The 22,378-nt window shown below is 42.7% G+C and overlaps 1 protein-coding gene across 7 annotated transcripts in view; it reads left to right on the top strand.

The window, feature by feature from the left end:
• LRIG3 (leucine rich repeats and immunoglobulin like domains 3) overlaps positions 1–17,401 on the top strand; it is a 53,992-nt gene extending 36,591 nt beyond the window's left edge. For 2 of the 7 annotated variants that reach the window (XM_019952657.3, XM_033866364.2), the window contains exons 9-20: positions 245–325; positions 1,350–1,421; positions 4,595–4,666; positions 5,183–5,346; positions 5,955–6,068; positions 7,470–7,790; positions 9,601–9,882; positions 10,867–11,319; positions 12,089–12,247; positions 14,101–14,244; positions 14,335–14,610; positions 15,875–17,401. In XM_019952657.3, the coding sequence (XP_019808216.2) occupies positions 245–325; positions 1,350–1,421; positions 4,595–4,666; positions 5,183–5,346; positions 5,955–6,068; positions 7,470–7,790; positions 9,601–9,882; positions 10,867–11,319; positions 12,089–12,247; positions 14,101–14,244; positions 14,335–14,610; positions 15,875–16,119 (2,383 nt within the window). In that variant the 3' untranslated portion in view covers positions 16,120–17,401. The remainder of the gene's footprint in view (positions 1–244; positions 326–1,349; positions 1,422–4,594; positions 4,667–5,182; positions 5,347–5,954; positions 6,069–7,469; positions 7,791–9,600; positions 9,883–10,866; positions 11,320–12,088; positions 12,248–14,100; positions 14,245–14,334; positions 14,611–15,874) is intronic. The other 5 variants (XM_019952659.3, XM_019952660.3, XM_019952661.3 and 2 more) reach the window with 5 other exon arrangements.
• Positions 17,402–22,378: the final 4,977 nt, after the last annotated feature.

Genomic DNA, 22,378 nt, shown 5'->3' on the forward strand with positions numbered 1-22,378 from the left:
AGTATAAAATGCTGCTGAGGGAGGAGGGCAGGAGGTAAGATCTATGTTAGGGAGAGAAACAGTTTTCTATTGTTTTGAAAGGGGCAGAGAGAGATGATATAGGCAGTTATGAGGAATTATTCCAAATCACATGCCACCTGGGGGGGGAAATCTTCGCTTTCTAAGCATATGTCTAACAAGAATGCCTGTATCTTTTATTAAGTACCTGGTACCACTTTCTGTAACTCTCCCTTTTTTGAACCAGGGATCTGAAGAATAATGAAATTTCTTGGACCATTGAGGACATGAATGGTGCCTTCTCTGGGCTTGACAAACTGAGGCGGCTGTGAGTATGATTTGCCTCATAATTGGCGTTGCTTTCTGACCTAAACATTTTGGGATTTTTTTGGCTACACCGCGCAGCTTTCGGGATCTTAGTTCCCCAACCAGTGATTGAACCCCAGGGCCACGCCGAGTCCTGACCACTGGACCGCCAGGGAACTCCCTAAACACTTTGTCTTAATTGAGCTCAGTTCCACACACAAGTTGACATCTTTAAAAAGTTTTAAAACAGGTGCTCAATCTGGTTGCTACCCTTTGTCATCTCCCCAAATGACTCCTGTTATACGAGATGTGTATTGATTAGATCTTCTTCCTTGGGTATAGTGGTTTTACTCAACACTTGGGTTAGTGCCGCTGACTTTAGTATCCAGATAAGAATTTTCAGTTGTTTTGAGTGCTTAGACCCTTGGGATTACTACTGTGTAAAGGTTAGTGCACTAAGTTCAGCATTTTGAAACGTGCAGTGTTGCCCTTCCCTCACAGGAATGTTTAAATGAAGCGATCCAGTGACCAATGATAACACTGCAGTGGGTTCCAAGCAATTCAGGATAAAAACATGTTTCTATTTAGCCACAAAATGGCCTTGAAGATGGCTAAGTTCTGTGTTTTAAGCAAGCAGTCTTCAAATTGACTTCCATTTAGTCCTAAACTTCTGTGGGTGATGAAGATATCCATGGGGTGGGTGGGTAAGGAGAAAGTCTCCAGTATTACCTGCTTTATTTATTAGCGTTCTGAGACATTTTACTTGGAATAGAGTTTCTACCTCTTTGAAAAATCACTGCTTTGATTTAACCATCAGAGTAACTTCTCGAATACCTATTTTTGCTGGGTTCTCTGACGAATGCTTTGCAACCATGCTGAACCATATTACTGAAATAGATGGCACGGATACATTTATTTAAGGATATCTTGTTTAATTGAAGAAAATAGAATATTCACAAATGATTTAAAAAGCAATTCTTTTCAGGAGAGTTGCACTCCACAATGGCTTTTACTAACTGTTCCATTATAATTTTTTTTTTTTTAAGGATACTCCAGGGAAACCGGATTCGATCCATTACCAAAAAAGCCTTCACTGGTTTGGATGCATTAGAACATCTGTGAGTAGCAGGAATTTAGTTACCCTAAAGGCAGTCTGAAATGGTTATCTACTTATATGTCATGAAAGGTAACACAAACTAGTACATAATTTTGTTGGTATCCTCTCAGTACAATAAAATATACACATCTATCCTTTGTCCTTTGTCTACCTACCTACCTACTTGTCTGTCTGTGTATCTATATGAAAGTATAAGTGTACAGGTGCATATTTCTTTTGCCTTTAAGGGCATTGCTATACATCACTTCGGGGTTTTCTCTTAGTTATTTCTCTCAAGCAGTGGTATATTTAATTTTTTTAAAAAACTACCATTTATCACACACCTACTGCACATCAGGCATTATGCTAGGTACTTATTTATATTTTCTCATTTAATCCTCACGAGAAAACTATTTAATAGCTACTGTTATCTTAATTTTTAAGTTAAGATGCAGTGGCTCTGAGGGTTCATTGATTCCATCGGACAGTTAAGGAGGCAACGCACATCTTAACGCTCAAAAAAGACAATCCCTCCAGTCCTGGAGAGTGACAGGAGAGTCTGAACACTACTTTGAGAATTTTGTTTATTGTTACTGTTGTTTAATTATAAAGCATACAACCCGTTTTTCCTCCTTTATTCTTTTTCTCACTGTCTTTTGCAACTAACCTGTAAGTTAGCAGCTGACAGAAGCAGGGCTCAAACGAGGGCAGCCCCTGCTCTCATAGCAGCTCTTGCCTTCACCTCTTCTGCCCCCAGTAACTCCTGGCACACATGTCTGAAATGACACTTAGGCACTCGAATATTTTCAGGCACTAGGAGCACAGCCTTGATAGGAGTCAAAGCCTGCAGGAGCACAGAGCCAACCAGCTTCTGATAACCGTGGGTGCACGTGTATGTGTTCAGTGGGAGTCTGAAGCAGCAGAGTGTGTCCACCCTGACTATTAAGGAATGCTTATAGCCAAAAGTTGTATTATCTGTTAACCTGGACAAAAGAAGTTATCATGTAAGATACACATTTGCTTGGTACCGTCACTGGTGCCGTGTGTTTAGCTGTTAATCTGTGCACCACCATCTTGCCGTCTTCGCAATGACTCATTGGTTGCAGGGAGCTCTGGATCGCCAGCCACGCCGACGGTGTAGCAGGGCAGGTTGTAGGGGATAACTCTGCAAAGCGTCATCTGGAAAGGCGGGCCAGTATTGCTGGGCTCACTGAAACAAATTATTTTCAAAGGGAAACTAGCCAAAAGGGTTTGTCATCTGACCCATTTCATTTCTGGGAAAGTGGAGTTAGTGGATCCGTGGACCATGAGCCTCTGCTTCAGTTTCCTAAACCTTCGTGACTCTCTCAGCCTCTTTCTCTGCCCACGTTTGGGACCTCGATTCTGTCTTCTGTTGCCACTTGTCTCATTCAAAATCCCTTTTCTCCACCCTTTTAAAGGAAGACAGAGTAGTAATCACTGTAGAGAGGACTTTAATCCAGAGCGCTCACAAGCACCAGTTAAAAATAAAGCCAGCCCAGAATATTGTCTCATTTTATAAATGTCCTGCCTGAAGTGTTTGTTGGTTTGTTTGTTTTAGTGAGAACCTCTTGTCTGAACACCTACCTGTCTCCCCATGAGTGAGTTGTGTGTGACAGAATAGGCTAGTGACTGAGAGCATAGGTTTGGAAATTGAAAATAATTGAGTGCAAATCTTATCTGCCCCTTTCACGCCAAGCCAAGGTAGTTATACCATCTGCTTTTGGGTCGATGTGAGAATTAAATGTAATAATATGTAAACGTAAATCACTTAACATGGTTGCGTATCACAGAAGGTATTCTATACAGGATGGTTTTTTAAAAGCATAATTACGAGGAATTTTATTTGTGCATTTAAAAGTTACTAATGGTTACTAATTTGAATAATAAGAAGTGTAATAAAATCACATGGCAGAACAGCTTAGGCCCTTAAGAGTCAAAAAACCTGTATGTGGTGATATGAAATCTCTCTCACCGTAACAGAACCTGCCTCTGATGCAGATATCCTTGTTCTTGAATCCAGGCTTCCTAATGAGTTCTAGTCACCCCCATCTGTGCATCTCAGCACAGAGAGTATTTTTGTGGCGAATGGCGGGGGGGGGGGGGGGGGGGGGGTGGGGGGGTGGTGGGGGGGGGGGGGGGGTGGGGGGGGGTGGGGGGGGGGGGGGGGGGGGGGGGGGGGGGGGTGGGGGGGGGGTGGGGGGGGGGGGGGGGGGGGGGGGGGGGGGGGGGGGGGGGGGGGGGGGGGGGTGGGGGGGGGGGGGTGGGGGGGGGGGGGAGGGGTGGGGGGGGGGGGGGGGGTGGGGTGGGGGGGGGGGGGGGGGGGGGGGGGGGGGGGGTGGGGGGGGTGGGGGGGGGGGGGGGGGGGGGGGGGTGGGGGGGGTGGGGGGGGGGGGGGGGGGGGGGGGGGGGGGGGGGGGGGGGGGGGGGGGGGGGGGGGGGGGGGGGGGGGGGGTGGGGGGGGGGGGGGGGGGGGGGGGGGGGGGGGGGGGGGGGGGGGGGGGGGGTGGGGGGGGGGGGGGGGGGGGGGTGGGGGGGGGGGGGGGGGGTGGGGGGGGGGGGGGGGGGGGGGGTGGGGGGGGGGGGGGGTGGGGGGGGGGGGGGGGGGGGGGGGGGGGGGGGGGGGGGGGTGGGGGGGGGGGGGGGGGGGGGGGGGGGGGGGGGAGGGGGGGGGGGGGGGGGGGGGGGGGGTGGGGGGGGGGGGGGGGGGGGGGGGGGGGGGGGGGGGGGGGGGGGGGGGGGGGGGGGGGGGGGGGGGGGGGGGGGGGGGGGGGGGGGTGGGGGGGGGGGGGGTGGGGGGGGGGGGGGGGGGGGGGGGGGTGGGGGGGGGGGGGGGGGGGGGGGGGGGGGGGGGGGGGGGGGGGGGTGGGGGGGGGGGGGGGGGGTGGGCGGGGGGGGGGGGTGGGGGGGGGGGGGGGGGGGGGGGGGGGGGGGGGGGGGTGGGGGGGGGGGGGGGGGGGGGGGGGGGGGGGGGGGGGGGGGGTGGGGGGGGGGGGGGGGGGGTGGGGGGGGGGGGGGGGGGGGGGGGGGGGGGGGGGGGGGGGGGGGGGGGGGGGGGGGGGGGGGGGGGGGGGGGGGGTGGGGGGGGGGTGGGTGGCAGCGTGGGCCCACCCTTTGCCTGAAGGCACATAGTGACCATAATTCCCTCGAATGTATGTGATTTGCTTGCTTTTTCAGAGACCTGAGCGACAACGCAATCATGTCATTACAAGGCAATGCATTCTCACAAATGAAGAAACTTCAGCAACTGTAAGCTTTTCTTTTCCTTCCAAGAGTTTCACATAAAGCATGGAGGGGGAAACTGACGTGGGGTGGATTATCCTGGATTATGTATCTATAGAAAGTGTCTGGCACATTCATCACATCACTTAACTTTTGTTACCAGAAAGCAAGAGGAGTTGGTTTTTTGTTCCCTTTGTTGAAAAGAGGAATTTCTTTTTCTTTCTGTTACAAATTGGCAGTTGAAATTTGTGGGACCTAGTACAGTACAGTGCCTCATCACAGTAACCAGTTTTCAGTAGTAAGGTATTTTTGGTGTATCAGCACTTCTGTCTCTGCTGGTCAGTAAGAACACCACCACCAACAAAAAAACAGTGCGAGTTCCATGTCTTGCATTTTAAGATGGACTATAGAATATTTAGTCCATGGGATGTGTGTATTTGGTTTCCCCGTTCATTGCTTTGTTAATATTTACTTGAGTTTAGTTTATACTTGTAGAAATCTGCATTTCGTACAAAACAAATTGAATGTAATTACTCTCCTCAGGCACTTAAATACATCAAGCCTTTTGTGCGATTGCCAACTAAAATGGCTCCCACAGTGGGTGGCGGAAAACAACTTTCAGAGCTTTGTAAATGCCAGTTGTGCCCATCCTCAGCTGCTGAAGGGAAGAAGTATTTTTGCTGTTAGCCCAGATGGCTTTGTGTGTGGTGAGTGGAACTATGGCCTTTGACTTTTTTATTCATTCTTCTTTTTTTTTTTCTCCCAGTTGTCCAAATAATGGACTTCAATAAATGTATGTTCCCTTAATAAAGCTCTTATTTCTGCTGAGGTAGATGAGAATGGATCTGTAGCTTGCTGAGGACCACAGTTTTACTGATGGAAAGAAAAATTTTTTCTGTAATTTATAAAATTGGCATCAGAGTGGTTGGGTAGAAAGAGAATGATGTTGGATCTTGGGAGAACTGAAGGATAGTCACAGCCCTGCTACTTAACTGTGATTCCCTGAATCTCAGTCTTCACATCTATGAAATGGGAGCGCTGCTCTCTGCTCTCTGCTCTCCCCAGTTCCGGGGGTTGTTGAGAGGCTCTTGTGAGCTCAGTGAAGAGACTGACTTAAATCCTGTGCAGATGCTGTTTATGGTGAGTAGAAAGAGAAAATTATTAGCTAGTGATTTATAGTCTGCCAGAAATTTTACTATTAGTGGGTAAAACATTACAAGTAACAGAAAGTTTGAGTTTATTGTAAATAAATGTAAGGTCCATTGTCTTAGCATCTAAGCATCTCAGCGTTAGAAATTTGCTTACCCAACTTCAGATAGCAGATCTGGATCAAAAACCCAAGTTTTCCTCTCTCTGGTGCCGTCTTCCGTCTGCTGCACTGCACTGCCGTTTACTATTTGCTGCCATGGAGACCTTTGGAAAACTGAATGTGCGTACAGAACGTGAAATCAAAACTTGTTTGAATTTTAGTATGTGTGTTAAGATACTGCAGAACCTAATTCTACGTTGGCCTTTAAAATTTTATTTAAAACTGCTTTGCCTAGGATTGTTTAGCTAAGTGCAAGAAAACCATATTTTTTTTAGGTTGCAGCATTAAGTGGTCCCAACAGTTTCTGGAAATAAAACATCTGATGTAGCTTTTGGATCTAAGTAAGCATTTGGCATTCATCTGTAAGGGCCTGAGCTATTCCTTTTCCATGGTCTTGATTTCTCAGTTCTGTAGTCTTCGAGATATGAACTCTCTATTACTTTGAGACACACACACACACGCACGCACGCACGCACGCATGCACACACACACACACACACACTTTCCCATATCTATATAGTACCCATAGATTTTTTACCAGATGAGAATTTTAGAATTATCACACAGAAGAAGAAACTATCTTGATTACAGCATGCAGGCGTGGCATTGGAAATTACCTGCATTGCAGTTGTCAGAGGGTCCCCCATACCCCATTCATAAACACACACACACACACACACACACACACACACACACACACACGTAATTTTTTTCAGAGCACCCAAGTAATACATTTTGGTTGCTTTAAGATGCTTCCTTCTGGGTTTAGACCATCTCTGAGAAACTGAAGTTCAAAAAGGTAACTTTTCCAAAAAGTAACAGAGAACTAAAAATAACTGTTTGGAATGAAAGAGTTGCTTAGCTGTAATTATAATGTAGCTCTGACAATGTGGCACCGCGACCTGATGGACTGTCCACTCTAAACTCCAGGCTGGAGCCAGGGGCTCACAGGGAGCTTGAGAAATGCTTTTCCTTTCACTACAGGATTGTTTTTTCCTGCTCTACCTAAAAATGACTGGTCTTTTTAATGAGTTCTATTTTTGGTAAGTGGTGTTAATTTGCTGCCTTTAGTGGTATTGATTATCATTATTGATGTTCGATTTCTTAATTTTTCTGCTTATTTATGAAGAACATGGGGAAAAAATGCAGTTCCTAATAGCATTTCAAGATGATCCATGAGCCTGGAAGCGTCTTAACCGATTTCTTCTTGTATTTATGTTAAAAAAAAAAAAAAAAAAAAGCCAAGAGGTCTGCAATAAACTGTATTCCAATATATCAGTCTCCTCCCAGTTAATGATGGATAAATAGGGCTCAGTCTCTAGTTGAAATGAATGAATTACTTTATAAACTCTCTCCCAGTCTGTTATTTTCAACACTGGGACTGCTGGTCCATCTGTGAAACATACACAGAGGGTAAAAACCTAAGCCACTGTTTGTTTTGAGTTTCTTGGTGTTCAGATCTGAGTAGCATTTGGACTCAAGCTTAAAACTGTTTTGTTTCCTCCTCTCCATTTTGAACAGATGATTTTCCTAAACCCCAGATCACAGTTCAGCCAGAAACACAGTCGGCAATAAAAGGTTCCAATTTGAGTTTTATCTGCTCAGCTGCCAGCAGCAGTGATTCCCCAATGACTTTTGCTTGGAAAAAAGACAATGAACTACTGCATGATGCTGAAATGGAAAATTATGCACACCTCCGGGCCCAAGGTGGGGAGGTGATGGAGTACACCACCATTCTTCGGCTCCGCAGTGTGGAATTTACCAGTGAAGGGAGATATCAGTGTGTCATCTCCAATCACTTTGGTTCATCCTACTCTGTCAAAGCCAAGCTCACAGTAAATAGTATGTGATCTGACTTTTCCTTTTGCGTTTAAAGATATGTTTTAGAAACATATTTCTCATTTCCTCTCTTTTTCTTACTGCTAACCCTATCCTCTGCTCTTACAGTTCTCCACCTAACCCTTCTCACTCCACAAGATTAATAGTCTTGGTTAAGCAAGCAGTTTTTGTGTTGAAGACCCCATACTTAGCATGGTGGGTAACCAAGATGAACCAGACACTTTTTGCTCTGTGAGAGTTCACAATGTACTGGTCTGATGTGGGAGGCCATGAAGTGTAGAGTTAAAGGATATCACCTTTTTTTTTTAAATGAAGTATAGAAAAAAAAAAATGAAGTATAGTTGACTTACAATACTGTGTTAGTTTCAGTTGTACAGCAAAATGATTCAGTTATATGTATTTTTTTCAGATAATTTTCCATTATAGGTTATTAGAAGATATTGAATATAGTTCCCTGTGTTATACAGTGAATTCTTGTTGCTTATCTATTTTATGTAAAGTAGTTTGTATCTGTTAATCCCATACTCCTAGTTTATCTCTCCCTTTCCCCTTTGGTAACCGTAAGTTTGTTTTCTGTGTCTGAGTCTGTTTGTTTTTTATATACATATTAGTTTATTTTTTAGATTCCAGATATAAGTGATAATATTTGTCTTTCTCTGTCTGACTTCACTTAGTATGAAATTCTCTAGGTCCACCCATGTTGCTGCAAATGGTAATATTTCATTCTTTTCTATGGCAGAGTAAATATTCCATTGTGTATATGTACCACAGCTTCTTAAACCAGTTATCTGTTGATGGGCACTTAGGTTGCTTCCATGTCCTGGCTATTGTAAATAGTGCTGCTATGAACATGGGGGTGTATATATCTTTTTGAATTAGAGTTTTCATCTTTTCCAGATATATGCCCAGGAGTGGAATTGCTGGGTCATATGGTAGCTCTATTTTTAGTTTTTTAGGAAACCTCCATACTGTTTTCTATAGTGACTGCACCAATTTACATTCCTACCAATAGAGAGCACACCACCCTTAGCTCAGAGATCTGGGTTTGAACCCTACCACTCCTACTTACAGCTGTGGAACTCTCAGCAAGTTACCTAAACTCTCTGTGCCTCCTTTTCCACATCTTTCAGTTAGGAGTAATAGTACCTACCTTATAGAGGTATGATAATTGTTAAATAAAATAATTTGTGTAAAGAACTTAGCAGAATGCCTGGAATAGAGTAAGTGCTCAGTAAATGCAGTAAGCTTTAGCTGCTGTTCATAAAAGTGTCTCATCCTGTGCTTTGTGTGGCAGGTAGACAGTTGTACAGTTTAGCATTTAATTGTTTGTATCTTTCATGGTAGAAAATATGATTCATTAATGCATTCATTCAATAAATGGTTGCTGAGGCCTGACACATCGAACAAAAAATTGTGAGACAAAACACATGTCTAAAGTCATAGAATGTTAGAGCCAGGAGGGACTTAAAAAAAAAAGAAAAGATGGTGTGGTCAGGGTAACAAAGAGATAAACTCATTCGCCTAAAGTCTCACAGGTAATTATTGAGGAAACTAAAAAGCAACTGGAAAATAGCAGAAAGACCATCAGTCTGAAGCTCAGGTAACCTGTTTCATCCTGACTCCATCATTTCTGTACCTGTGTAACCTTGAGGGAGTACCTTAATCACTCCATCTCATCTTGCAGTTGGAAATAACCCCTGCCTTACTATGTCAGGGACATTCATAAGTATCAAAAAAAAAAAAAAAAAGGGAATGAAAATGAACCTCTCAAACTCCAGAATGCTAATTGCCCATGTTGTGTCTCTGATTTCAGTGCTTCCTTCGTTCACCAAGACCCCCATGGACCTCACCATCCGCGCTGGGGCCATGGCACGCTTGGAGTGCGCTGCCCTGGGACACCCGGCCCCACAGATAGCCTGGCAGAAGGACGGGGGCACAGACTTCCCGGCCGCGAGGGAGAGACGCATGCATGTGATGCCCGAGGATGACGTGTTCTTTATCGTGGACGTGAAGATAGAGGACATCGGGGTGTATAGCTGCACCGCTCAAAACAGTGCAGGAAGCATTTCTGCAAATGCAACTCTGACTGTCCTCGGTAAGTGGATATTTTCAGATTTTGTGATATACGTTAGTCTTAAATATACCAGCTCACCCAAAGGCCCTAAGAAGCTGTGAGAAGTTGTGTCCGAAGTTGAGAGGGTGAGAGATGATCATAGGACACTGCCCTTTCCTGGAGGGGACAATGGCTTCTCAGAAGCTTTGAAGTCGCGAGTGTGTTACATCTTCAGGCCTGTGGCCAGTGAAATGAATCTGCTCCCTCCCATGTGAGGAGGGGGAAAAGTAAATGCTTTGATGCTTTCCCTTTTGCAGGAGTCACCTTTCTCTGCTCTTTCCGTCATGCAGTCTCTACCAGAAGTCTTAACAATGTAAAGAATATAAGAAAATAAGTGTATAAATAGATAGAAAGGGCCCTAACTTTTTTCTCAGCCTCCCATAACCACTGTGGAAATCTGAGTTCATCTTTTATCATTTACCTAAACAGATGCTTTTTAAAAATGTGAGCATGTTAATCATTTGTGTATCTTTGAAAGAGTAAATCAGAGTAACCTATGAACACCAAATAATAAAAGTAAATTATTTTCAGAATTTTAATATAGGCTGGGACATCTAGCACTAGGAAGTTTCCCTTTAAAAATGTAAACATTCTGATTTTTTTCATCCATCAACACACAGTTGTGCTTGAATTTATTTTTATACATTTTCTAATTCTAAAAAATGTCTAAAATGTTTTGCTTTGCCCCACTTCCACCATTCCCCAGCCTTGCCAAGAGTGAGACAGACTGAGAGAAAGGAAATAGTAAATATTATCCTTAACTGATGTTATAAGTAAATGACAGCCAAATGATAAAATGAAATCCCAGATGCTGTATACGTGTGTAGGGTCTTAAAGAAGCATGGGCGTGAGGTTGTGGGAGAATACAGTTTTCAGCTCCCACTTGAATAAATTTAAGCACGAGGTCTTATGCTGTGCGAACCCTAATTTCATGTCGGAGATTAAAAACATAACTTGTCATTTCAGAGACGCCATCATTTTTGCGGCCCCTGTTAGATCGAACTGTAACCAAGGGGGAAACGGCCGTCCTGCAGTGCATCGCGGGAGGGAGCCCTCCTCCCAGATTGAACTGGACCAAGGATGACAGCCCTTTGGTGGTCACTGAAAGGCACTTTTTTGCAGCAGGCAACCAGCTGCTAATCATTGTGGACTCTGATGTCAGGGACGCCGGGAAGTACACATGTGAAATGTCTAATACTCTGGGCACCGAGAGAGGCCACGTGCGCCTCAGCGTGATCCCCACCCCCACCTGCGACTCCCCTCAGATGACCGCCTCGTCACTGGACGATGATGGATGGGCCACCGTGGGCATCGTGATCATCGCGGTGGTTTGCTGCGTGGTGGGCACGTCACTCGTGTGGGTGGTCATCATATACCACACACGGCGGAGGAACGAAGATTGCAGCATCACCAACACAGGTGTGTCAGCAGAAGCCTGGCACAGGGTGCAGGAGTCGTGTCTGTGCTTATGGTCCCACCGTGATTTCCTTCTGAGTGTGTGTCTCACAGTCTCAGGCCGTGTCACAAGGGTGACTCATTTGTTTCAAAGCTGCAGAACTACGGTTAGCTAAAAATAACACCCTGGCCCAGAATAAAGCTGATGGTTAAAGATGAGTGCTTTCTGTCAAAACCTCATCAGAATATCCTGTTGGCTATGAGAGACGATCCAAATCACAGTGTAAACCAGTCTGACCCTGTCACAAGCTGGTGATGGAGGACCAGGAAGAGCCCTTCAGTCATGAGGCTCACACCGTGCCGTCGTTTTTCGTTTTGTCATGTGTGCATGTGTGTGTACAGGCATCTAGGGAAGATTCTAGTTATTGGTGGGAGAGGGGCTTTGACTTATATGTGCAAAACTTCTACATCAGTGAATAATACTAAGTTGGGAATATGGCAGAAATCAAGCTTAATTCAAAACCTTAGATACGCTCCCATGAAAATTACCTTTACCTTTGTCAGCATTTGTTGTTTTTGAAATTTGGGAGGAATATCCCACAGGCCATAAAGTAGAAAGTCAGCTCAGGTGCCCCAGAGCAGCAGAGCCCTGGTTTGCCTTACATCAAGGTTTTGCAAGAGTCGACTGATGTGATTTGAACCGAAAACCAAGCAGAACGTACCGTTCATCAGGGAAGCCCCTGTGGCATTTACGATCATTCTTGGTTAATGGAATGCTGTTGTTTGATTCCAGATGAGACCAACTTGCCGGCTGACACCCCGAGTTATTTGTCATCTCAGGGAACATTAGCTGACAGACAGGATGGGTACGTCTCCTCAGAAAGTGGAAGCCACCACCAGTTCGTCACTTCTTCAGGAGGTGGATTTTTCTTACCACAACACGGCAGTAATGGTACGTGCTTAAAATGAACGTGGGCTATAGTTGTTTTGAAATAACCCAGTGGAAATTCAGATATAATATTAATTTTCACAAGAAATTGATACCCACATATACGGAGGGCCCTGGCCCAAAATCACTAGCAAAGCTGAAATTAAATAGTTATGCCCTTCTCTTAAATACTAGACAAATCTTTGTTTCTAGCAATAACAGAAGACAAGTAGGTTAAATAAAATTTAATTCCACCAGGCGATGTAATACTTCCTTTACGTTGTAAATGTTCTTTGGCCCTGGGTGTTCTTCTTACTTAAATGTCATTAACTGGTTTCATGTGTGGTCTTAAAAAGTCAAAGGATTTAAAATCGTTCTGTTAGAGACATCTAATACTGACTCTCACTTTAAGAACTGTATTGTTTAAAGAATAATAAGGAGTCAGCATAATACAAGGGCATCAGCTTGGTTCAAGACCCACTTCTGACATTCCCTGCGTAACCTTGGGCAGCTATGATCCTTCCCTATTAAGTTGTTGTGAACATTAAATACAATGATAACAGAAAATGACACATATTAAGGGCTCAGTAACTAGCAGCTAGTGACATTATTCTCAAACATCTTACTATCTTTTCCCACAAGTGTTGATTGAATATCTGCTCTGTGATGGACTCTGTAGTTGGGAGGGAAGAATATTTGTTTTCAGTTTCACAGTTTAGTCAGTGGTGAGACAAAAAATTCCACAAATAATTGCAAAGTGTTTGGCAAGGCAGTGATAGAGGGTATAGAGATAGAAGATTTGAGCAAAAAAACTGTAGTCCCGGGCTTCCCTGGTGGGGCAGTGGTTGAGAGTCTGCCTGCTGATGCAGGGGACACGGGTTTGTGCCCCGGTCCGGGAAGATCCCACATGCCGCGGAGCGGCTGGGCCCGTGAGCCATGGCCGCTGAGCCTGCGCGTCCGGAGCCTGTGCTCCGCAACGGGAGAGGCCACAACAGTGAGAGGCTCGCGTACCGCAAAAAAAAAAAAAAAAAAAAGCTGTAGTCCCTGTTAGACTCATTTGGCTGCAAAGAGCAGAGGCCCAAGCTTATTCAGCTGGAGCAGGGTTTACTGAAAAGATGCTTACAAAAGTCTAAAGGGACAGAACTGGAGCATAGTAGTGCCATGTTGCCTGGATGCTGGGGCTGGAGATTGGCCCCCCCTCAGAGCAGCCCTAGAGGCCACTGGCATTACTGAGTCACATTCTGCACACTTGCTTCTCGCTGAGACCACCACCCACCCTCTGAGTGCCCAGTTCTTGCTGCCCAGGTACATGGTCCATCGTGGCATCTCTCACCCTCATGATGTCTCTTGTCCTTCAGCTGCTGTGTCCGCTACTAACCAGCATATCATTTCTGGGTCATTTAGCTGAGATACTCATGGATATGTTTTTGTTTGTTTGGCCGGGCTCATCTTTGAGCTGGCCATTAAGAGGTCATTGGTTAAATGCCAATGCCTTATACTGGTCATCAGTGACTTTCTGGAGGAAGCAGGCAGTGCTGGCGGCATCATGTGGTTCAGACCGTGGCTGCTTCAGCTGCAGTGTCCTTACACAGATCAGTGTCTCTTGGAAACTAGGTGGGGCCAGCAACGAGGTTAGCTCCAGTTCAATGGTTAATCAAGTCCTCCTTTAGTAAGATACCACACATTTACGCAGTTACTAATCCGTAGGCATCAATAAATTTTGAAAAACTCTACCATAAATTTCTACAGTGTTTCCTTTGTATAATAGTCTATCTAAACTTTTCATCTATAAATATGGAAACTGTCAGAAGTGGAGAGAGACTGTTGAATGGTACTTGAACAAAATTGATTCAGTGACTAAGATGTGGTTTTTAAAGGGACATGCCACATTGACAACAGCAGTGAAGCCGACGTGGAAGCTGCCACAGACCCGTTCCTTTGTCCCTTTTTGGGACCCTCAGGCCCTGTGTATTTGAAGGGGAGTGTGTATGGCTCAGACCCTTTTGAAGCCTATCATACAGGTATGTGGTTTTCTTATCTGAGTTCCGTTTCCTGGAGAGACCTCCAGAAGCATTAACTCTGTCTCCGGATATTGTCCCCAAATTTAAAAGGTTGTGGTCCTGACCCAAGAACAGCTTTAATGGAACACTTTGAGTCCAGTTACATAAAGAAGAAGGAGGGCTACCCGTGTCCTCATCCTTCAGAAGAATCCTGCGAGCAGAGTGTCAGTGATACAGGATGGCCTTCCCATGTGAGGAAGTTACTCAGCTCTTCTTACTCTCAACACGAAGGACCTGGAATGAACAACTTATGTCTGAACAAGTCTTCGGCAGATTTTAGTCCAAGTCCAGAGCCAGCATCGGTTACTTTGAGTAAATCTTTCATGGGTAAGTTTATTAAATTATTAGACACCTTGACTCAGGACCCACATTCCAAGTTGCATGCAGGAGAGCTATGAGAGCTTTGAATGCCAGACTGGTGAAAAGTAGTTTTTGGTGTCGTTTTTTTGTTTGTTTTCCTTTTTAACGATGCTGTCGTGACATTGTATTAGTGAGTATCTTTGTTTCTAAAAGCAAAGGCAGATGTGCGGATTTTACTTGATTATGTATTTAATCCAGCGCTAGGCCTTAGGAACTTTCTGGGCAACTCTGTGTGTGGCATCATCTAGAAGACAAGAGTTTTGGAAGTGACTTAGGAGTGCAGTTTGTCAGTCATGTGGAAAAAGTGGTTTTGGGCTACAACAGCCTTTGGGGTGGAGTTGTGTGCACAGCATGACTGTGTTTTGGGATGTCTGGTGGCTTATAACTGAACTCACAGTCAAAGGGCAGACGGCGTCCTACCTGGCAGCAGCTGCTCATTAACCAAGCTGGACTACTTCCCGCGAAGGAGGCTGTCAGAGCCCTAAAGCCCTCAGTAGTGCTGGTGGACACTGGCAGGCGCTGAGGTTCATCTGTGGATTTTTTAGTCTAGTGCAGGGGGACGATGAGATGGAAGAACTGAGATCATCTTTTCACTGCATGGAAATACGGAAACATTAACCACAACTTTTTTTTTTTAATAGAATTTTAAAATACTTTACCCAGCTTTTAAGAAATTTCATGTTTTGTCATAGTATCATTATTCATATTCCTTTTTGAAAAAATGAAAATAATATCTTTTACATGACTGAGGCAATAATTTGAGTCAATGGAATAATAATTTGCTACTAAGGAAGAAAGGGCAAGACATACGGGTTGTTTTGAGAGAAATGTGCTATACTCAGGAACAGTTGACTTGTACGTTACTATCCAAATGCGCTTTGTGGAGAATTGGGGGCTCTCAATTAATACAGCTAGGACTCGGGAGAACTTCTGTTGGGGAACTTCATTGCTCTGTGATGAATGTTACTGTAAGTCCTGAGACGTGGTAAAGAAGGGCTGCTTGTATTCAGTGGATGTGTGTATAAGAGGGGCACACATGCCCTCAGCTCCATTCTGTAAGGTCTTTCTCCATAGCACAGATATACAACCATACACCTGAGTCCCATAATGTGGACTTGTAGAACGTCCGTGGGGTATTCACATTCATGGGGGAAGATGCTCCTTCATTTGAAATGCATTTTGTTGATTGCTCCGAAAGGCCCCATGTGCTCAAGGGGATTCTTTCTTTCAGGAACGTTTGGAAAGCCTCTGAGAAGACCTCACCTGGATGCCTTTTCAAGCTCTGGACAGTCATCAGATTGTCAGCCAAGAACCTTTCACTTGAAAGCTCGTTCTTCCCCGAACTTGGACTGTGAGTCAGAGGAAGATGGGAAAGAAAGGACAGATTTTCAGCAAGAAAATCACGCATGTACCTATAAACAGACCTTAGAAAACCACAGGACTTCAAATTTTCAGTCTTATGACTTGGACACATAGACTGAACGGGACCAAGGAAGAGTTCTAACATACTACCTCAAGTGGACTTTTATTTAAAAGAGAGAGAATCCTATGTTTTTAAGTGGAGCTATGAATTTTAAAAGGATAAAATGTCTTATTTATACCAATGGACCAAAATTACAAAAAGTTATAAAAATTTTATACTGGGAGTAACTTTCATATAAGAATACCTTTTAAAACTATTTTACTATTTTATAACTTTGCTTTATGCAGAAAATATCTTATGTAAATTAATGGTATAAATCCATGACTATTTTATGTATTTTTATAATGCCAGATTCCTTTTTATTGAAAATGAGTACTAAAGCATTTTAAACAATAACTGTCTTGTACGTTTTTTGAATAGAGGTCACTTCATTTTAGTTTGCACATTACATTGAATAAATGTGTCATTTTGATCCCAAGCCCCATCTATACGATAACAATCTTCATTATTTTCAACACATTGTAGGCTTAGTGATTTCACATTATGACGTCTCACGTTGGTGAAAATTGCATTCAGCACGTTAAAATACGAACACATGATTGTTCTTTGTACCTCCCAGGGTGGTTGTAATATAGACTCAAACCAGGGAGCTCCAGAGATCTGAGGTACATTAATTTATTTCTAACTCTACAAATGAAAAGATGTGTTGTCGTCCAGTGTACTGTCGTACAACCACCATTGCTGAAATCACTGCTCACGCCACGTTTCCTTAATTATAATAATGCTTTATGTCGTCTAATGCTTTGTGCTTTTCCAAATAGTTTCACATCCACCATCACTTTGATTATAACAAGAGTGGTTTATTTCGCATTTCTATGGTTAAAATGTCTAGAGCAGATGTGGTGTTCATCCTCTGTTCCAGGTTATAATGGGATGCTGGTGGAATTCTTTGCTGTGCTTGGCTTTCTCCTGAATGAGCAGTTCTTACAGAAAAGGTACGCTTAAGCTATTCTGCAACATTCTTGAAGAATTAAAATATTTTCCTAATTTGGTCACCACAATTCTACTTGTTAAAAACTGAGTATCCAATCTGTTACTTAAACGTATACAGTTATTTAAAATACTTGTTTTAAGCAGTATATAGGTGAAAATATCATTACATGACTGGCCTATATACACATACAAAAAAGAATATAGTCATTTCCAAAATTAAGTGACATAGTTTGAAGTAATTGAATGAAACAAACATTAAGTTTACTAATTCAGACGGTGAAACTTTTTTTTCCCTTATTAGCACTGAAGAAGTTCATATAGTACATTAAACTTTAAAATCTACTAACCTGTTGAAGGTGTGAATTTATGTCATTGTCAGTTCTTTGAACTAAATTACAAGCATGTATTAGAAAAGCAGATTCTTCTCGGAGGGTTTGTTGGGGGTAAAGTTTTCCTATTTAGTGAGTTTAGAGCTTTGTTGTTTGTGAGCCAGAAGCCTGGAACCCAGATTGCAGTAAGATTTTCCTCCTTTAATTTAGACACCAGAGTCCAAGACAGGAAGTTGATCCTTCCTGGGACCACCAGTGACTAAGAGCAGAGAAGTGATTTTGTATGGTTTGACTTTATCATATTGCTAGATCTTCCAAATCGTGTTAATTTGTCTTCATTATTGCCAGATGTGATCCAGGCATCGATAAGGGGTCTACGCAAGGATTAGGAACTTCTTTTAAAGGATTTAATTTTTCCGGACTTAAGCGCAAAGGTTTAAATCATTAACACCTGAAATTCAAATGTTAGATTCACTCTACATTAACGTGATTTTTCTTTTACTTTTCTTGTGTGCTGAAACTTATGGATGACATATAATCTTAGCTGTCTGGAGAAACAGTGGGAGCTTTGCAGGAAAAGAATTTGCAGGAAAAGAATATCTATAATTTTGAGACTCCATATTGAATTAACAAAGTGAATCTAGTATAAGATATCCTAAAATAACATAGACTTAATTAAAAATGTAGATAAATATCAAATCACTTGACTTATTTATGAGAAAGAATGCTTACAATTTTCAGTTTGATCTTTCTGTGCTTTGTGGTACAAGACTTCTTTTACAGTGTATCTTAATAGATGTTCACACAACTTTTATATATTTTCTCTCAATTCCACTATTGACACTAAATGATGGGATAGTTATTGTGTATAATCTTACCTGTTTTTTTTAAGATATTGGGGAATAAATATTCCTTAATTGTGGTAGGCAACGTTTTATAAAAATTCAATTTCTATGAAACATCACCATTTATTTTCAGTTAGAAAATAACCAAGAAAGAAAGAAAACCAAAAAAAGAAAGAAACCAAAAGTTATTTCTCAGAATAAAGCCAATGGTAGTTACCATTTTAAAAACTTGATAGAAAAAAGAAGGGATGATTTGGTATTTGTACACACTTGAGGAGTTTTAGTCCTCTTGATTTAATGTGATAAGGAGTACTTTACAACCAATATTACAATAGATGTGCTACCCTGGTATTTTTCAAAGAGAATGAGAACCAAATGTCATTGCAAAATGCCTGCTCTGTCTCTCCTGCTCTTGGAATCTGCAGTGATTGGAACTGTGTAATGGGATAATTTAGAACTCACTATTTTTAAAGACAGCATTCTTTTAACACATTGAATAACACAATGTCCTGCCAAAGAAGCTATTAAAGTCTTCAGAGAGGGGTACGGTTTCTTCATGAATTGAATAGCTTCAATATTCCAGAAATATCCCATTTCTGGAACTTATCATTTCTGTGGGGCATTTCTTAAACTAACGTATAGAGAGTACTGAACAGTCTCGAGAGGTTTCAGATTTGACCTAAAATGGCTCAGAGGTACTTTAGTAGGTATTTTCTTTTAAAAGAGAAGAGGATTTGCCCACAATATTTATACTGAATTATCACAATATTTGGGGCCATTTGGTTTTTGTTTTGTTTTGAGAAATGTGATACTGGTAGGGTGTCTTTTTTTTTTTCTTTTTTTTTTCTTTTTTTTTTTTGCTGTACGCGGGCCTCTCACTGTTGTGGCCTCTCCCGGTGCGGAGCACAGGCTCCGGAAGCGCAGGCTCAGCGGCCATGGCTCACGGGCCCAGCCGCTCCACGGCATGTGGGATCTTCCCGGACCAGGACACGAACCCGTGTCCCCTGCATCGGCAGGCGGACTCTCAACCACTGTGCCACCAGGGAAGCCCGGTAGGGTGTCTTTTAATAAAGATGTTCGATTTTACCTGAGGCATACAATCAAAATAAAACATACATAACAGTCTATTATAGATTGAAAGGTATACAGTTTATTGAATACATTCTTACCATTGCAAAAATTTCAAGTTCTTTTCCCATTTGTATTCTATTTAGTATCAAGGATCTGAATTCTATATCCTGAATTCCATATCCTACCATACAATGATTGATACCTATGAACACAGAAATTATATCTACTATTCACCTGTAGCTTTTTATTAGAATTATTTTTTTAGTTAAAGAATTTTTAAGAGTACATTTTAAAGCATAAGGCAAAGCAATTCACGACTGTTACAATTTCATTCTTGGATTTCTTCTACAACTACTTTTTTCTCCTGTCTTTATTGGGTTTCATGGTTGATTTGGCCTTTAAAGAACAAGTTTAACTTTTTTCTTAAATCACGTTTGAATATAACACCTAGTGCCTTCATTGTTTGGCAATACATTGAGAGTACTGTCACTGTTTTGGTGGTTATTGTGGTATCTCTGCATATGGCTCTTTTCCCCCACTCATTACAGAGTGGGAGAAAAATAATAGTACAGAGTAAAACTACATATAACAGATATACATCCACACTTTTTAACGTATCATCTAGAGCTATCTCTTTTTTTTTTTTTTTTTTTTTTTGCATTACGCGGGCCTCTCACTGTCGTGGCCTCTCCCGTTGCGGAGCACAGGCTCCGGACGCGCAGGCTCAGCGGCCATGGCTCACGGGCCTAGCCGCTCCGCGGCATGTGGGATCTTCCCGGACCGGGGCACGAACCCGCGTCCCCTGCATCGGCAGGCGGACTCTCAACCACTGCGCCACCAGGGAAGCCCTAGAGCTATCTCTTTAAAAAAAATTGTTTTTAATTGAAGTATAGTTGATTTACAATGTTGTGTTAGTTTCAGGTGTACAGCAAAGTGATTCGGTTATACATATATGTATTTATGTACACATATATATATTCTTTTTCAGATTCTTTTCCCATATAGATTATTACAAAATGTTGAGTATAGTTCCCTGTGCTATACAGTAGGTCTTTGTTATCTATTTTATATATAATAGTTGTGTATACGTTAATCCTAAATGCCTAATTTCTCCCCCCCCAGCCCCCAGCATATGGCTTTATTTTGACCTATCTACAGCTCAGAGTTGGAATTTGGTAACAACACACCGTCAGTTGTCAAACTTTTTTATGTATTTATTTTGCATAGGTGATGTGAAGTGATTAAAATGATGCTTGTCCCAATTACCAGTGGGACAGGAAACGGGTTCATAAATAAATTCTTATCATGCAATGTGTTAAATGCTATGGGTTAGTAGGGAGCCTGTCACTGGCACCGATTTCGTCTAATTCTAACTGAACTACCTCGATGTGTTACATGCGCTCACTCAGCATGTCCTAGAACAAGCTGATTACCTGTTTTTTCCACCTGCATCCCAAAACGATTCCAGATGGGGCACTCCCTTTTTTGTTTAATCATCAGTCATCACCATTCCTGTTGTTTTCCACCTGAATTTTCTCAAAGCTGTTTATATCTTCCCCCTTATCCCATTGCCATAGCCAACTTCAGACCCTTATCTGTCTCTTGCCGTGGTGTCTTCTTGTCCCTTGTCTCTCTCTCTCTCTGTTTCACTGTTACCAGAATTATGTTTCTAAAATAGATCTAAATGGGTCACTTTTCTGTTTAAAACCTCCGATGGCTAAACTTTCAATCCTAGTTACAGTGTATAAGACCTTTTACACACTGATCCCAGCCCACCCTTCAAGCCATGTCCCCTCCCCACCCCCCAACTCCCAACATTTGTACACACAGTACCTGTGACCAGCCCCTATGCCCCTCTGTGGCTTTATTTTGACATATATACAGCTCAGAGTTGGAATTTGGTAACAACACTGTCAGTTGTCCCTGTGCATATTTTATCTTTGGTTCAACAGTTTTTGAGGGACTACTACACTAGGCGCTGTCTTAGATGCTTGAGCTGTAATACCATTAAAACAAATATTCTTCCCCCCAAAAGCTCCTGGACAGATGACAGAAATACTACCCTGAAATGTTTTTTCTCTTATCTGGCAGAATCCAGCTCCAAGCCTTTCCTTTTACCCCGAGCACAGAAACTTCTTCCCTTAGGACTTTCTATGAACCATGGTGAGAAAAACCACAGGGAAGCTGTTAATTACAGAGCCAGCTGTGATGTCATTGTACAAGAAATACTAAGAACAGTTAACTTGTATGTCAATAGGACATTTTCTAGGAAGAAATAAAGTAAGTTAAAAGATCAGTGGATTTTTTTTTAAAAATCACCAGATGTTTTGGTCTATCACTCATCAGGAAAATCAACTCACATTCAGTCTATTAAAGGTCTACTAAAGGTAAACAGGTGGCTAGGTGTGTCATAATAAAAGATATTAATATGATCCGTTAATTAGTGGATGTGATTTGCCTTTCTTATGACACAGCTGATCACTGCTCAAAAAAACAATAAAAATAAAAAGTGCTGTTGCCCACGCAGCATAGTTCTTTTGAGTGGCCTTATAATTCACATATGTTACATGGATGCTAATATCTAAGAAACTATGCTAATAATAATAACAGCAGTGTAGGAAAAGAAAAGCCATTAAATCTGTGCAAAAACTCCTTGTGATCAAAAGTTAGAATTTTCTCCATAATATTTAAAATGTATAGTTATACATTTATAACATAAAAACTTTATTATTGACATTTATTTTTTTTAATCTGAAAATGACTAGCCCCTAGACCTCCCCTTATTTTCCTCATTGAACCATAATTATAATTGAAGCAATAGTTTTCAGGCATTATGCATTAGGCATCACAGGGCAGTGTGATACCTAAGAAAAGGGAAACAAATGAGGTGAGCCCTACGATACCAGGTGAGACCCATGTACTAGGCGTTAGCACAGGAAGAAAATGGAGCCAGCCATCTATCTGGGGGCGGAGCTGGGAGTCTGGGAAGGCCAAGGCCACTAGGGCACTACAAAAGAGAACTGCACAGATAGAGAATCCCAGAGATCTGCAGAGGGTCCCCCTCGAGTCTTTGG

This window comes from Tursiops truncatus, chromosome 11, assembly GCF_011762595.2.
Source record: "Tursiops truncatus isolate mTurTru1 chromosome 11, mTurTru1.mat.Y, whole genome shotgun sequence".
In the NCBI taxonomy this organism is placed as follows: domain Eukaryota; kingdom Metazoa; phylum Chordata; class Mammalia; order Artiodactyla; family Delphinidae; genus Tursiops; species Tursiops truncatus.